Here is a 14,787-nt window from a genome sequence, read left to right on the forward strand (position 1 = left end):
AAAGTATTTACCTAAGTATAATACTGTACTAACATGGTGCCATTGCCACTTGCAGGTCAGACAGTGGAGATCACGCCGCGCGAGGCTGTTAGGAGGGTGGGCAGCGACCTCACCGTGCTATGCAAGGTGCCCTACGCCATCGACTCGTGCCGGTAAGTACGCCCACAGTGTGACGAACATTATACTACCGTTTGACGTGTGCTGTCAATTTAAGTCTGTCTGGTTATTGGCCTATGTAAAATATGTACTGGGTTGTTTTAAATTTCTGCCTAAAACTTAACGTGTGTTCGTTAAATTTTATGCCAGTCGATTGCCTGTCTCTTTTTTCAGCGACTAAGAAAATGACAGCTGTAACTTAAAATAAACTTAGATGGTGCTTACAGCACCATTGTTTTTCATAATTTATTTTTGACATAGTGTCGTGGCTCCACGTGGCATCACGACGTCTTTTTCTATCGTGTGGGTTGTGAGGTGGTTTACCAAACAGTCAGGGTTACTATTGAGCCGCCAAAGGCCCCTGACATGACTCATGCAACGACTACGTACTTACATCAGTAAATAGTAACCGGGACCAATGGTTAAACGTGCCGAAGCACGGATCGTCTTACTTTCGGACAATCAGGTGATCAGCTTGTAATATCCTAACCAAATTAGGGATCACAAAGTCATTTGTCCCCACCGGGATTCGAACCCGGGACCTCCGGATCGTAAGCCCAACGTTCAACCACGGAGGCTGGACGTGTAGATGTGAACACGCCATTAGATGTTATTGTGATGTACTGAACCGGGAACCTTATCTTTGTCCCGCAGGATGACAGTGGGCACCATGCCATACCGGCTGCTGCCGGGCACGCAGGACGAGAATGTCATGTACGCGGGGCAGGGGCTGCAGGTATGTGTTGCTTATTGTTTAATTTTATTTATTTATTTATAAAGGTACATACAACATTACAGTGTAACCCAATGCGCTGTATGACGAGAAAAACATTATAAAAACTAATACAAAAAAATAAACAATGAATGAAAAAAGAAAAATAAGACTACTTATAAATAACATGAAAAACATAAAAAAAAAATACAATTTCAAAATTAAAAAAATAAGGTAAACTATATTGAAGGATGCCACACATCATAGAAGGAAATCTACAAGGACAGAGAGGAAGGAGAAAGAAAGAAAGAAAAAATATTTATTCGTCATACTTAACATTAATTAACATGACATACTTAGGTATTTAATTTACTTAAAAATTATTATACTTAATGCTGAAACGCAAATGTCACGGCCTAGCTGCAGCTAGACCATTGAAAACATTGTTAACTAATATTTAAGATTGTGATTCTGATTCTGCTTTCTCCGTAAGATATTTTTTTTTGTATGCCACCCAAGCTAATGGGGAGTGTATTGTGATTCCAGGTGGGCGAGTGCGGCGGCCACATCCGCAACATCAGGGAGGAGTGGAACGGCAACATCACGTGTGTGCTGCCCCCGCGCACCGGCAGTATTGAACTCACCGCCACCATGCGGCTGCTCGTAGCCAGTTAGTATACACTCCTATACCAAAATATAAACAGTCTGTACACGTCCCATTGCGCGGCACAAGCCTCGCCTCAATCACCTGGCGGAGGTATGGAGATTATGGAGCTGCTCCACTGCGGCCTGGTGGAGGTGTCCCGGCTAGTTGCTGTTGCAGTTTTTTGTAATTTCTTCTCCATAACACCTTGTGATTGACGTAGATTCAAAAATGTTAAATTGAACTTCAACAAGTTCAAGTTCAAGTGTCAATCCATGACAATTACGTTGAATAAATGGGGTTTCTTTTTATTCTATAAATGAATTATGATTTACACATAATAAGCACATGAGCAGCCTATATAAATCCCACTGCTGGGCACAGGCCTTCCTTCAATCAATCGGAGCGGGTGTGAGCATACGCATTTACACATCCAACCAAAAAAAAGGGTTATTATAGGGAATGTGAATAAGCATACACTAAATACAGATATTATTTAAAGACTTGAAAATCAATTCAGTTACTTATTTTTTTTTTTGTATTGTAATATGTTCTAACCTTGCTTTTATATCTACCCCACAGGAGCGCCGGACGCGCCGCAGCTGCTCTCCCCGCAAGAGGCCATATTCCGTGAAGGCGAGACCTTCGACGCGCAGTGTGTCGTACCCAACGGTAGACCCGCCGCTAGGATCACCTGGTTCTTAGGTTAGTAGGGTTTCATTCAGCACTTGGCGCTATCGGTTTATTAAGGTCGATTACTTATTTCCAATCCAATAGTATAATCCTCTCAGATGACGCTCTGAGCCGATGTCCCTAAAGTTGTGTACCAGGTGAGAGCCCTCAGCGCTCCCCATTTGTCCAGCCAAGTAGTTACTGCCGAGGCAAACCTACAATAAGTCACGTTAAAATAAATTGGCTTGGCTTCCATGTTGTTGTCTAACAAGTCACTGTCCATGAGTGAGGATAGATCCTCCATGTCTCATAATGCTTAATTTGTATTTATGTTATGTTTTGTTACTAACATATTTTATAAGGCGTTTACTAAGACTTATAGTTGTAAAAAATAGAACACATACATACATAAACTCACGCCTATTTCCCACCGGGGTAAGCAGAGACTATAGAATTCCATTTGCTTCGATCCTGACACACTTCTAAAAAAAAGGAAAAAAAAATAGAAGTCTGAAATAAATATTTTAACTAATAAAGAACCTCTCCCCCCAGACTCAGAGCCCCTCCTAGTGGGCGTGCACCAAGCCGTCGTGGAACAGGAGCCCGGCTCCGACCTCCAGACCATCAAACAGAACGTAACGCGCGCGCTGAGAGCCGACGACGCGGGGCGGAGGCTCGTGTGTATGGTGGAACACGAGGCCTTGGACAAGCCCAGGGAGGCATCGAGACAGCTTAATGTGCACTGTGAGTTTAATTGTTGTCTGTTTTTTTACGTTGTAGTACTTTTTTTTAACCACTCGCCACACTTTACGCCTCGGCGTGACGGTGTGACGTCTTTCCTACAAGCGCCAACTACTAGCCGCGCTGGCGTCTCGCTAGCGCCCCGTTACGCCGATATTATGACGAAACTTTAAATTTTAAGTTATACATGTTTGTTACATTTCGGAAATGACGAATCACTAAATGGTTTATTTTATATTGATTGATGCTGAAATATTGGAGAGTGATTCGTTTCCATACTCAAGAACAAAGAACATCTTTTCCCATGCATGTATGATTTATAAAATGTAACGTTTCTTTTACTTGAAACGGATTTATAAGTTTCCATAAAAAATGATATAAAGTCGTTCTACGAAAAACGTTAAGATAAACTGTAACCCTTTTTTCTTCAAATTAAGTGTAATTAATTATGAATCCTCCTTAGACCCTCCGAAGCGTGCGGACGGCGACTCCTCGAGTCAGATCACCATTTTCGGGCTGAAGCTGGGCGGTGAGGGTCGTCTCAACGTGACGGTCCGCGCGTCTCCGCCGCCGACGGCCGAGTGGACCGTAGCCGACCAACGGCTGATCGCGCCCCAGCAGAGCGACGATGGCACCGTCACGGCGCTACAGCCCGTGCCTTTAGTGAGTAGACTTATGTTAATATTTTTTCATATAGACTCTTAAGGTCGATGACCGTTCTCACTAAACCTGGCATCAACATAACATAGCATAACGCCTGTACATACACTCCTCATCCTATTCAATCTTTTGTTGTGTCCCCAGGGCGGCGGCTACTACAACGTGACGTTGATCTTACGACGCGTGAGCAAGGAGGACGTGGAGCGGTCATACTACCTGCGCGTGCACAACGAGCTGGGAAGAGATGAGTTCGCTGTGCGGATCAGCACCATGGATGAACCTGCTGGTAAGTAGGGTGGGGGATGAGTAAAGATAGAATGGGATGTATCGGGAAGTCATGGGATGACTCTAGGGTATTGTGGGATGAGAAGGGGTAGAGTGTGATGACGAAGGATGAGTCGGGATTGACTGTATACGAGAAGGGATTATATGTATTATAGATTGGGTAGAGCAAGGGATGGTAGGTGAGGTATGAGGGATAGATTGGGTGGTCTTATAATTATAGTAAAAAATGTGTGGGATGGCTTGGGGATAGCCAGCAGACATAATCTGGCCTAAGATTTTATGTCTGATATACGAATACAATTTTAGTAAAAAGTACTTTTTTATGCTAGTATACAAAATGACTATAAAATTCAATTTATAAAAATTATTCTATATTCAACAGCGCGCAAAGCAAAATCATCGTTTTTGGTTATCGATGTGTATGGTAAGAGAAACACTATAGGAATGCTAAGAGAGACCTAAATTGCCTGCAGACGTTTTGAAGTTATTTGATTAAAATTTCAAACTTTTTTTAAACTCTCGTCACACTCCCGGCATGACGACGTACGAGCGCGATGAAGGGCCAGCGCTAGAAGTGGTAATGTATTGAAATGCGCCGAGAGTGACGCTCGCAATATAGCGTCCTATCTACATTTCACTATATTCTAAAATAACGCCCGCAGTGTGACGAAAGCTCAAAAAAAATGTAGTATTAGTTTATCTATGAATGTTACTAAGAGAATGGTTTTTGTTACAAATGTTCTTAATCTAAAATTTCAAATTAATTATTCGTAAGTAGTTCTTATGTGTTTCAAGATGGCTGACAATGATTATCTCAATCATTATGGTTTACACACCTAAGGACTGATGGCAAACTAAAATATATTTTTTTTAAAGAATAAAATAAATTGATTGCTAGTAACAATTTACATTTGCTATAAGAACTATGTAATTATGAATATTACGAGAACGGGCAAAAGGAAATGGCTCAGCTTGTGCTGCGATGGAGCCATGCTATGGCGCCATCCAGTGCTGGTTTTCAGTCATTTCTTACTCATACTTAATATCTTTGCATTCAGAGTGCTGAGGGCTGAAAAAAAATTGAAACCTACATGGCTGTCAGTCGTTAGATGTATATTTTTCGTTTTTTTGGACATTTATGTAAAAAAATAAAATAATAAATAAATAAATAAATAAAATAGCCGGAATGTGTCAGAAATTAGAAAGTTTTTTGATTTCCTTATAAATGTTAATACTTATATAAAATAAGGCATGTGTGTTTTGTTTCCATGCAGTTGGATCGTATACTTCTAATGGTAGGCCGTCCGTTACTCGTAGTGCATGTTCGGAAGTAAAAGTAAAAAGTAGTGCTTGCACTTGCTACTTAGTATTTTTTTTTGTGTAGAAAAAATATTTGGAACGCGCATGGTAAAACTAGTTAGATAGTAGATAGTGGCCCTGATTCCTGCTGACACCTCCTAATTTTGTTTTAAGTTATACCCGTCATTATCTTATCCGCTGAAAAGGAAAGGAACGACTAATTGACAAGTATTAATTTTAAAATAGGAATAAAATAGGCATCTCGCTTATATGCAACCCGTTTGACGTGTGCTGTCAACTTAATTCTGTCGGTTTATTGGCCAATATAAAATTTCAATTTAAAATTTGGGAGGGTTTTGTTTGCTGTCTAAAATTGACGTGTGTTCCATAATTTTTATGCCTGTCGATTACCCGTCCCTTTCGTTTTCGGCGGATAGGAAAATGACAGGTATAACTTAAAACTAAACTTAAATGGTGTATACTGGAATCAGCTCTATAGTTTTACTAGTTTTATAATGAAATAATTTACGACAAGGTAATCACACTTCTTTATTTATATATCTCTTTTTTTAGTATTATTTACTTAGTAAAATCACGTTTCTTTTCACGTAACTTATTGTAGATTTGCCGCATAATAATATGGCCTTCACTACTTGGCCGGAAAAAATATCACGCCGGCAGCTGACACGTACTACCGAAAAAAGTGATTGTTTTTTTAATTTATTTATTACACAATCATTTGCAGTATATGTCTTAGTTATTATTATTTTGACACGAAATTGCAGCCGAGTGGTACCACCACAGATCACATAGAAAATTGCAAACGATTTTTTTTACTTTCCTATATATTTACCTACTTACTTATTTCACTTTAATTATATCATTTTATGCCACCTCATCAGTTTTCTGCTCGTCCGAATTTTTTTAATCCTCGAAAAAAATTAATTATAAGTAAATTTTCTTCATTTTCCTTACCTAACTTCTAGGTTTTCAAATTGGAAACGACGTTAAAACAATAAAAAAACTTTTTTTCAATACAATATTTTTTGTTTAGCTGCAAGGCCACCAACTCTGTTTTTGACATATTTTAAAGTTAATTAATTTATTAATAAAATGTGTAAATATAAAAAAATAAATTATTATTATTTAAAATATATTATTAATCTTTTGTTTTCTTTTGTGTTTAGGGCTCATAGTTTTTGTAATAAAATATGTTTTTTTTTTTATATGCAATAAAGTGTAATAATCCCACAGGCGTGGAGTTGGACACCGGCGCTATAGTGGGCATCGTGGTGGCGGTGCTGGCTCTGCTCATAGGGGTGTTCCTGATCGTATTCGCTAAGGCGACAGACCGGTGGTGCTTCGCAGGTGAGTCGTTGTTTTATTATTGTCTTTCATTTTTAATCTTTTTTTTTTGTTTAGTACTTGACTAGAAATATAAATAACTTCAGATTTTTGATCTTTGCCCCTTGTGAGCACAAGAGAAACCACGTGATATCAATTATATATGATCCAAACATGAATTTAAAACTCGTATAGTCGAATTCAGTTATTTAAAGCCTAAGCCAGGATTCGAACTAGGATCATTACTATGTAACTCACTGAACCTTGCGTAAGCCATATACTTAATTATTGCTATTTATTATATCTGGAAACGGTAGATCAAACAATATTTTAACATTTACTACCTATTAAAATAAGTACTTAATAAATATTGTTATATTTCTAGTCAAGAATCAATTTTTTTTTCCAAGAATTATGTTTTGATGTGATGTGGATGTGAGGTTGATGTAACTTGCCTATTAGCTAAAAATATACAGAGAATTAGTGACGCCGTAACAAAAACTTTGAGGGATGATTCAGACCATGATTGTGAGTTGATATCAAGTGGAATTTTCCGCTGTATGGAACTGAAATTAACTAAAAAAAACACTAAAATTTTCATGAATTTTCCGGCAGGAAATTCCTATCAGAATCATGGTCTGAATCATCTCCCTCAGTATTCGTTACGATGTCACGGACACCCTGTATAGATGTTCAAAATACAGTTACCACATATCCATGTTATATTTAAAAAAAATACGAAAATGTGTAAATTATCGACTAAATACTATCATTTTTACAATCACTGCTGATAATTTCTATTTTTTCTTATTTAATTAATTTTTGTCGATAATTTAACATTAGAATATACATAATTATTCCCTGCATTATGATCGAGAAATGCTTTAATATACGCTTTTCTACCTTTTAAAAATATTTTAGGCATGCCAATAATGCTCCCGATGTAAAATAAAAGAAGATATATATATTTTTTACTCATGGAAATAAAGTTGAGTATATATTAATTTTAATTAAATAACTTTCCAATAGGCTCACGGGCTGTTGGACGATAGGTAAACTATTTAATTAAAAAAAAATGGAAACCTTTCACTCACTACTTTAGAGGTTTGCACAAAAAATGCCTCGCACCAAGAAATACCTTTTTATTGTAGAATCGTTTAGTTTTTTTTTTAGTTTAAGGAAAATTTATTTAAGTGTATTTTTGGCAGTGTTTTTTGTATCCGCGAGCTTGTATGTGTAGAATTAATATTAAAACATATTATTTTTTAAATTATTATTTATAAGCAAAACGAACGAGCCACATAACAATATTTTGAGCGATCAAGAACGATAAAAAAAATAACGGAAACTGCATGTTTTTTTTTTACTAAAAATGGCGCATGCGTCTATGTTGTCTGTCGTTTTCTATCATCCTTTGTCTCTTTCTAAAATTATAAGCATGAAAACATTCTCTTCTTGCATGATTGTATAGGTGTAAGTAAGACCTCAAGACTTTTCAGAATTCATCAATAATATTTTTTCCTTTTAATTCTTTTAAGTATTTTTAAGGTTGTAAAAATATATATGTTTAAAGGTGGTGGTATAACATTTGAAATTATTTTGCTGAAGATGAAATAAGTAAATCAATAAATGTCAAATATTTTCCTTTCACTCTTAAATACAGAATGATATTTGAAAATATTTTTGGAATAAAAGTAGAATTAATGTGTTGGTACATAACTTTTCATAATTGTGGTGGTTGGTAATTAATACTATTCATAACTCACTCACACTAAATAAAACTAATGTCACATTCACACAGAAGAAATAACAGAAAAATAATCGATATTAGACACAACAAATTAAATTAATAAATAAAAGTAACGGCCTAATGACGATAAAGATTGATTAATTCTAATGAAATGGAGGACCAGGGACCCTCAGGCATGTTGTCTTAATTTTTTGTAAATACATTTTGGTCAATGCCATCGGAGTCCAACTCTTAACAAGTCACGTCAAAAATAAAGTTAAGACCCTCGTCCGGGCTTGCCAAGAGCTGCAGGTTCAAATGCCCATAGAATAAAAAAAAATGTTTTAAAACTAACTGGGCTAATTGCTTTCTATGTGAGTAGATCCAGCTCTGTGTAGCGAGTGATCTTAATTAAATCTCTTCCAGTTACGAGAGGAGGTCTGTAAATACTACCCGTATTGGGAACCCTCTACACGATATGTTTTAAATGAAATATTAAATAAAGATATAATTAAGGCTATCATATATATCATAGAACTATTTCTTAAAATTGTCCTGTACGTAACGTCCAAGAAAAATTAAAGACTAAACTATTATTTTTGTGTCGTGCGAGGAATCCTAGTCAAGACGACACACACAAAATATATACAAACCTTCAAGGATCCTTAGTAAAATGTCTTTATTTGTCTGGCCATGACTACAATAAGTGACAATGAAAATCTAACTTTTGTAAACTTTCTGTGCGAAATAGTAAACATAATCGTGATACTAACCACCACCAACGTCACAATAAGTACACGTAGGCGACACGCTTGAACACGTTGATAACAAAGAACAAAATAGACAACAAACACGCTTCCTAACACCAGCACAGAGCGTAGTTAAACAAAAAGCAATAATTAGAATATCCGAGTTAATCGGAAAATCCGAGGTAATTGGAAAGGCCGAGTTCTTGATCGCTGAATGTATTGTGTGGCAGGGCGCTCGCACCGCACGGACATCCCGGACGGCGGCGACTCGGAGGCGCCGCTGCCGCCGCACGACGACGTGAAGGGCTCGGAGAACCCCACGCACGACCACGAGTACATCGGCAACGGTGACACCAAGCACCCGGAGAAGAAACCCGACACGGCTGTTTAAACGCGCTCGGACGCCGCTTGACGTTTACGCAGCTACGAAACTCGGAGATTATAATTATGTTAGAATATTTCGAATTGTTTATTCAAAATTAAATCATTTGGATGTTTAAAGTATACCTAATCTAATTGTTTGATTCGTATCCGAACATATATGTCATTCGGACGATATCATTGTGTAACTATTTCGATTTGAAATTAATTCGATTTTTAAAACCTTCATCAGCCGTGTATATTTATGATTCCGATTTTCGAACACTTTTTGAAGATAATTTTGGATCGCTGTGTAAACTAGAAGTGTCAGCCCGGAAGTAGTTAGGACAAGCTTCTCAATTTCCGTATTTTAGTTCGTTTAGTGCCAGATGTTGATGTGAATTGTTGCTTATTGTGTTCGTACCCGCTAGCTACCCCGCTAGGGATGCAGCGTGAAGACATGCGCCGTAAAGCAGGTATTGAATGAGAACTGTTCGTCTATTATGTGAACTTCATTGTTAGTTTTTAACAAGAAATACAAAAATAAGATATATTAGGTTCCTTTAAAGGTCTGGGATCGTTGCCGGCCTACCACTTAAAAAAATAAAAACAAATAGTAGACTTTGATACGTCTTGCGTAATAGACAATCAGTTCGAAAGTTTAGAAAAGCGATGTTATTATGATTTCAAAAGTTTTCTATGATAATATGTAATAGGAGAAAATGCATTGGAATGTATACTAGAGTAGTTCCAACAGCCATTTTTATAGGTAAGGTTTATCGTCTTTCGCATGTTGTCCACCCGTTTTGAATATTTACAATGTCGTCGGGAGGAAAACTCATGCATTTACTATATAAAAAGACATAAAAACAGTTACATTCATATCATATATAAATTTATTTGTGAATATGATGCTTTTCGCTCCCTTAATTTATCTAAGGGGGTAAATTTCAGGCGCACTGTGTTTGAGCTAGTAAATAACTCGGTAGGCAGAGTTTACAAATCGAATCGTCCGAGTTTCTAGCCAATCGGACGCATCTGCCTTACCCGAAAAACTAAAGTTATTATTAGGCAGAATTTCAAATGAATGTGTGTCTTGTTGTAATGTGTTAGGGTTCTCCCCCCGACCGCAAATAGAATAAAAATAGTTCATAATGTACTTATAAAAATGTATAAGAATCTCACATAAAATGTTTTTTGAAATAGTGTTTTTATTATTAACAACGAATTGCGACATTTATATAAACGTACATTTTATATAAAACTATTAGCAAAAAACGTAAAACGTCACAGATAAATCGCTAGAACAGGTTTGGCCTGTGAGTTTTGTGTTTAATTAATGACTATTTATACATTACAGTACAGTTTACATACAAATTGAAAGATTTTATGTCCAAATTGTAATTTTAAGTTACATTTGACTATCAAGAGCATTTTAACACCTGTTTTCTAAGATTTTCACTCGACTCTTCCACCACACGACTTCGCCTCAGCATTTCGGTATTTAAAGTTAACTTTTTCGTCCTCGACTTGAGGACTTTACCCACTGGAGTCGAGCATGTCATACTGCCAACATAATAATACAAAATTATTGACGCCATGTGTTACTGGATTAATCTCGAGTTAAACATGAGGCAACGTCTAAGAATACCGAGTTCGAGGAAGACCTTGAGGTCGCCTCAACGGGGGACAGAGTCAAGGAAGAGTCGCGTCAACATCTTAAAATAAGGATGTAAAAACTTATTAAAGCTAATTTCATAATATTTTTTATTTCAGACATTTTTATATCGACTGCTTTGAGTAGAAGCAATGTAGCAATGTTCGCGCTTAAATTACTTACTCTGAAAGTACATAGGTAGAAAGTACGTAGGTTATGGTAATTTTATAACCACCTTCAAAATCTATGAAAATGTCTTGCGACATCGCTCATATTCATCGCAGTTGGATTGACAGGACAAGCAACGTAATATCATAGACGAAATGCTAGACGCGCCACGAGTGTATAGTAAATAACTCAGCATTCATAATACCGACCGGGAAAATCAAGCTCTTGTATTGTTTATGCTCCGTGAGATATAGCTTCATGTTGTTGTTAGAATCCATCCATAGAATAGGCAAAGGTACTAAGCCATACAGCCTCAACTTTTATAAAAGGTACTAAATTACACTGAATGTCTTTTTCGCTCTAGGCTGTATACTACCTTATTGTCTTGCTTATTAAAAGCTATATTTAACAGAGCATACATACTTACCTGATAGTAAAACCATTTTAGTGTACTGTAAAAACAAGTGGCGCCACCTAAGATGATCGTCAGATCAATGTTTTTCGACAGTTGGTTGCGTACGTCCTCCTATTAAGTACAATAAAAGCGCGCCATTTTATATGGTTGTCGAATTATCCGCTTTTGCGTTGCTTCTACTATAAAAATATTCGCAAAATCGCAAAGCTTTCCATGTTAATACGACTTTACAAAAGCTCCCACGTTTTAGTACATAATTATTATAATTTTAGGTTAAATGTGTTCGAACCACCATATTACTATTATATTATATTTTTTGTATATAAAATGTAGTAAAAGCCTTAATGACACTTAAAAACTTAGATTTTTATTTTTTTTTAAGTGACTAGGTTATTTTTCGGTACATTGAAAACTTTCGCATTTTTTGTAAGATTTTGTCAGTTTTTGCAACTAGGTATTTTAGCCGTATTTTGTAGATAAGATCTGAATTTAAAATTAAAAATCCAAATTTATTTTAGCGTCTATGAATTATTCTAAATTTTGACAATTACCTTTAAAATATATTTTGTAAAAACTTTCCTGTATTTTTTTTTATGACTTTTATTGTGTTAAGTTAGTGTAAGTCACAATGTGATTGTTTAGTATTGTGTAATTTAATATCTGCTAAGGATTTATTTTTCTACCAGTCTATAGTTTTGTATCGGGCGGATTGATTTAGACAATTTTGACAAAGTACATCTATCAGCATTTAATGTTATTTATACTATCGCATGTTTATAATCGTAACATCGTAACAGATAAAAAAAGACTAAAAAATCGTTGTTAAAGTAAAAAATGTCTAAATCAAACCCGCCATCTTGTTTAATTTTTTTAAAGTCAATTATTGAAATTTGTAAAAACACTGCCATTTTGCACTTCGCTCTACATTTTTATATTACAGCTCAAAATATTTTAGCTTTTTTACGAACGTTTTTACAATATTAATAACGAAAATAACAATACATATTATATTGCCTAGCTTTCTAAACTACAACGAACGAACAACATAGAATTTGTCAACATATTTGCCATCTCTTTCACATACACTTAATTGACGTGTGTGAAAGGGGCAGCTATACAGACTTGAACTTTGACAGCCGAATTTTGATGATAATTTAAAACATTTACATTATGATAATATAACAGAGGTGTTTTTTTATAAAAATTGACTAGTAGCAGATTATATCGATATTATAATATAGACCACAAGTTACAATCAATTGAATAAAAAGTATTTATTAAATAAGATTTTAGCTGTTTTATTGTTCTACCTTAGAAAATATTTAAAACGCAAATATTCTGAAATATAAAATGTAAAAAAGTCAAGTAACATCGTAAAAGACGAACATGTCTGTCTACATTACTTACAGGATGAACACATTACCCTCCTTGCGTCGCGCAGTCGTCGCAGGCTGTTTAACCAACTTCTATTTATTTTGTTTATTAGATACACAAACAGATAATAGATAACACACATAACAGAGTTATAGACCTTCTTTTTTATTTTTTCCTCTTTTCTTAGGTCTGATTTATATGATAAATTATTTGCCAATGGAATAGGTGAATTTTGTATTAAAAAAACATATCGGTTCACATCTGCTTTTGACATGCTTTTGAGAAATCGGCCCATAGTCCAATGTGTTACTTATGAATTAAACGTCATAATTTTCTATGGAGCTTTTCAAAAATATTGACCGTCCGACGTCATCTATAAACAACAGATTTTTATATTAAAAATTAAGTTGACGCAAAAATAATAATAGTTTTATATATATTTTCGCTTGACACATGTGGTATCTAACAACATATATAAACCATCGTACTCTTTGTTACATAATTCGTAGTTAAAATTCTTTAAAAATAATCAAAAAGGAAAATGAGATTTATTTTTCATCATCTTGGACTAGCTTCTATTTTTAGTTATGCATTTTATAATTCATATTTGACCCTATCAAATACCCTATTACAGGAGATCGCAGCCGCGACCATGCCAAGAACTCCGGCGAATCGTGAGTATTGTTTTATTATTATTTAATAAATGTTATTAATAATGTAAATAATAACAATTATTAATTATAATTTCCACTCTTTATGGTCCTACAATCACTTACCTATAGTTTGCATGGACCACAACTTAAAATTTTATTTTTATAGATTAAAAAACATCTTTGAAAGATTTCAAGTTAAATTCATGCATTATACTATATAATAACTATATAATTTATTTATGTTTATGATGCTTAAACTGATGTTTCCTCCGCGTCCCAATTGGCCGGACAAGTAGAGAACGCAGTTCTAAGCTATTCTACCTATGTCACTCCAATTCAATATTTAACTTGGAATCTTAAGGATTACATTTATTCCTTTTCTCTTGAAAGTTAATTTTATAATAGTTTTAATCCTACACAAACTCTGTTGAATCGATTTGAATAATGTTGTAAATATTTAAATTTTAAAGACTAAAAAAATATTGAACTAGCATGTTTATTGTAATTTTTTAAACACTAAATTTTAATCAGAAAATGTTCCTACTTATTCAATCTTTTTGTATATTTTATGGTGCGATTTGATGCTTACTATAGCTTTATTATAGAAAGAGAGGTGCTGATTCCTGCAGATACCAACTTAATTTTAATTTAGTTTGATAGTTCTATAATTAGCTTTATCTCTGTTTTGTTCACGTCGTAAGTGAAGGACGGCGCTATTGTTATAGCTGTCAGAATAAAATAAAATAAAATAAAGTTTTGGCTGTCAAAATCGCCACTAGTAAATAAATAACTTTACTAAAGTAAATAAATATTACAAAAATACCTACGTATTTATTCAATAATAAAATATGCCATACATAAATCTATACGTAGTTGATTGTAGAATGGAGAAAGTAAACTTTAATTATCATTTTAAAGCACCCAATACTCAAATTTGTTTATATACTGAACCAGTATTTTCATCAAGCGATGGACTCTTGGCTGAAAATAAATTATTTTAATTTTAAATAATATGGTGAGCATCAAAAACGCATTGTCTCTGTGTTATATTGCACAGCTTGGCAAAAAATGGTAGAAATTCAATAAAGAATGAAAAATATAAGGATATTAAAAACTTTCTACCCTTTTAAGCCAGACTGTAAATAATAATCTGAACCTTACCGCTTTGTG

General features: G+C 34.9%; 1 protein-coding gene across 5 annotated transcripts in view; it reads left to right on the top strand.

The window, feature by feature from the left end:
* Positions 1-14,787, top strand: part of LOC126379202 (fasciclin-3) — a 209,217-nt gene that overhangs the window by 185,441 nt on the left and 8,989 nt on the right. For 4 of the 5 annotated variants that reach the window (XM_050027888.1, XM_050027889.1, XM_050027890.1 and 1 more), the window contains exons 3-11: positions 56-152; positions 811-892; positions 1,415-1,538; positions 2,094-2,216; positions 2,736-2,927; positions 3,388-3,587; positions 3,729-3,870; positions 6,423-6,536; positions 13,599-13,638. In XM_050027888.1, the coding sequence (XP_049883845.1) occupies positions 56-152; positions 811-892; positions 1,415-1,538; positions 2,094-2,216; positions 2,736-2,927; positions 3,388-3,587; positions 3,729-3,870; positions 6,423-6,536; positions 13,599-13,638 (1,114 nt within the window). Of the gene's footprint in view, positions 1-55; positions 153-810; positions 893-1,414; positions 1,539-2,093; positions 2,217-2,735; positions 2,928-3,387; positions 3,588-3,728; positions 3,871-6,422; positions 6,537-9,220; positions 12,878-13,598; positions 13,639-14,787 lie in introns of those variants that run through there. The other variant, XM_050027892.1, reaches the window with a different exon arrangement.

Source organism: Pectinophora gossypiella, chromosome 28 (genome assembly GCF_024362695.1).
Source record: "Pectinophora gossypiella chromosome 28, ilPecGoss1.1, whole genome shotgun sequence".
Classification (NCBI taxonomy): Eukaryota; Metazoa; Arthropoda; class Insecta; order Lepidoptera; family Gelechiidae; genus Pectinophora; species Pectinophora gossypiella.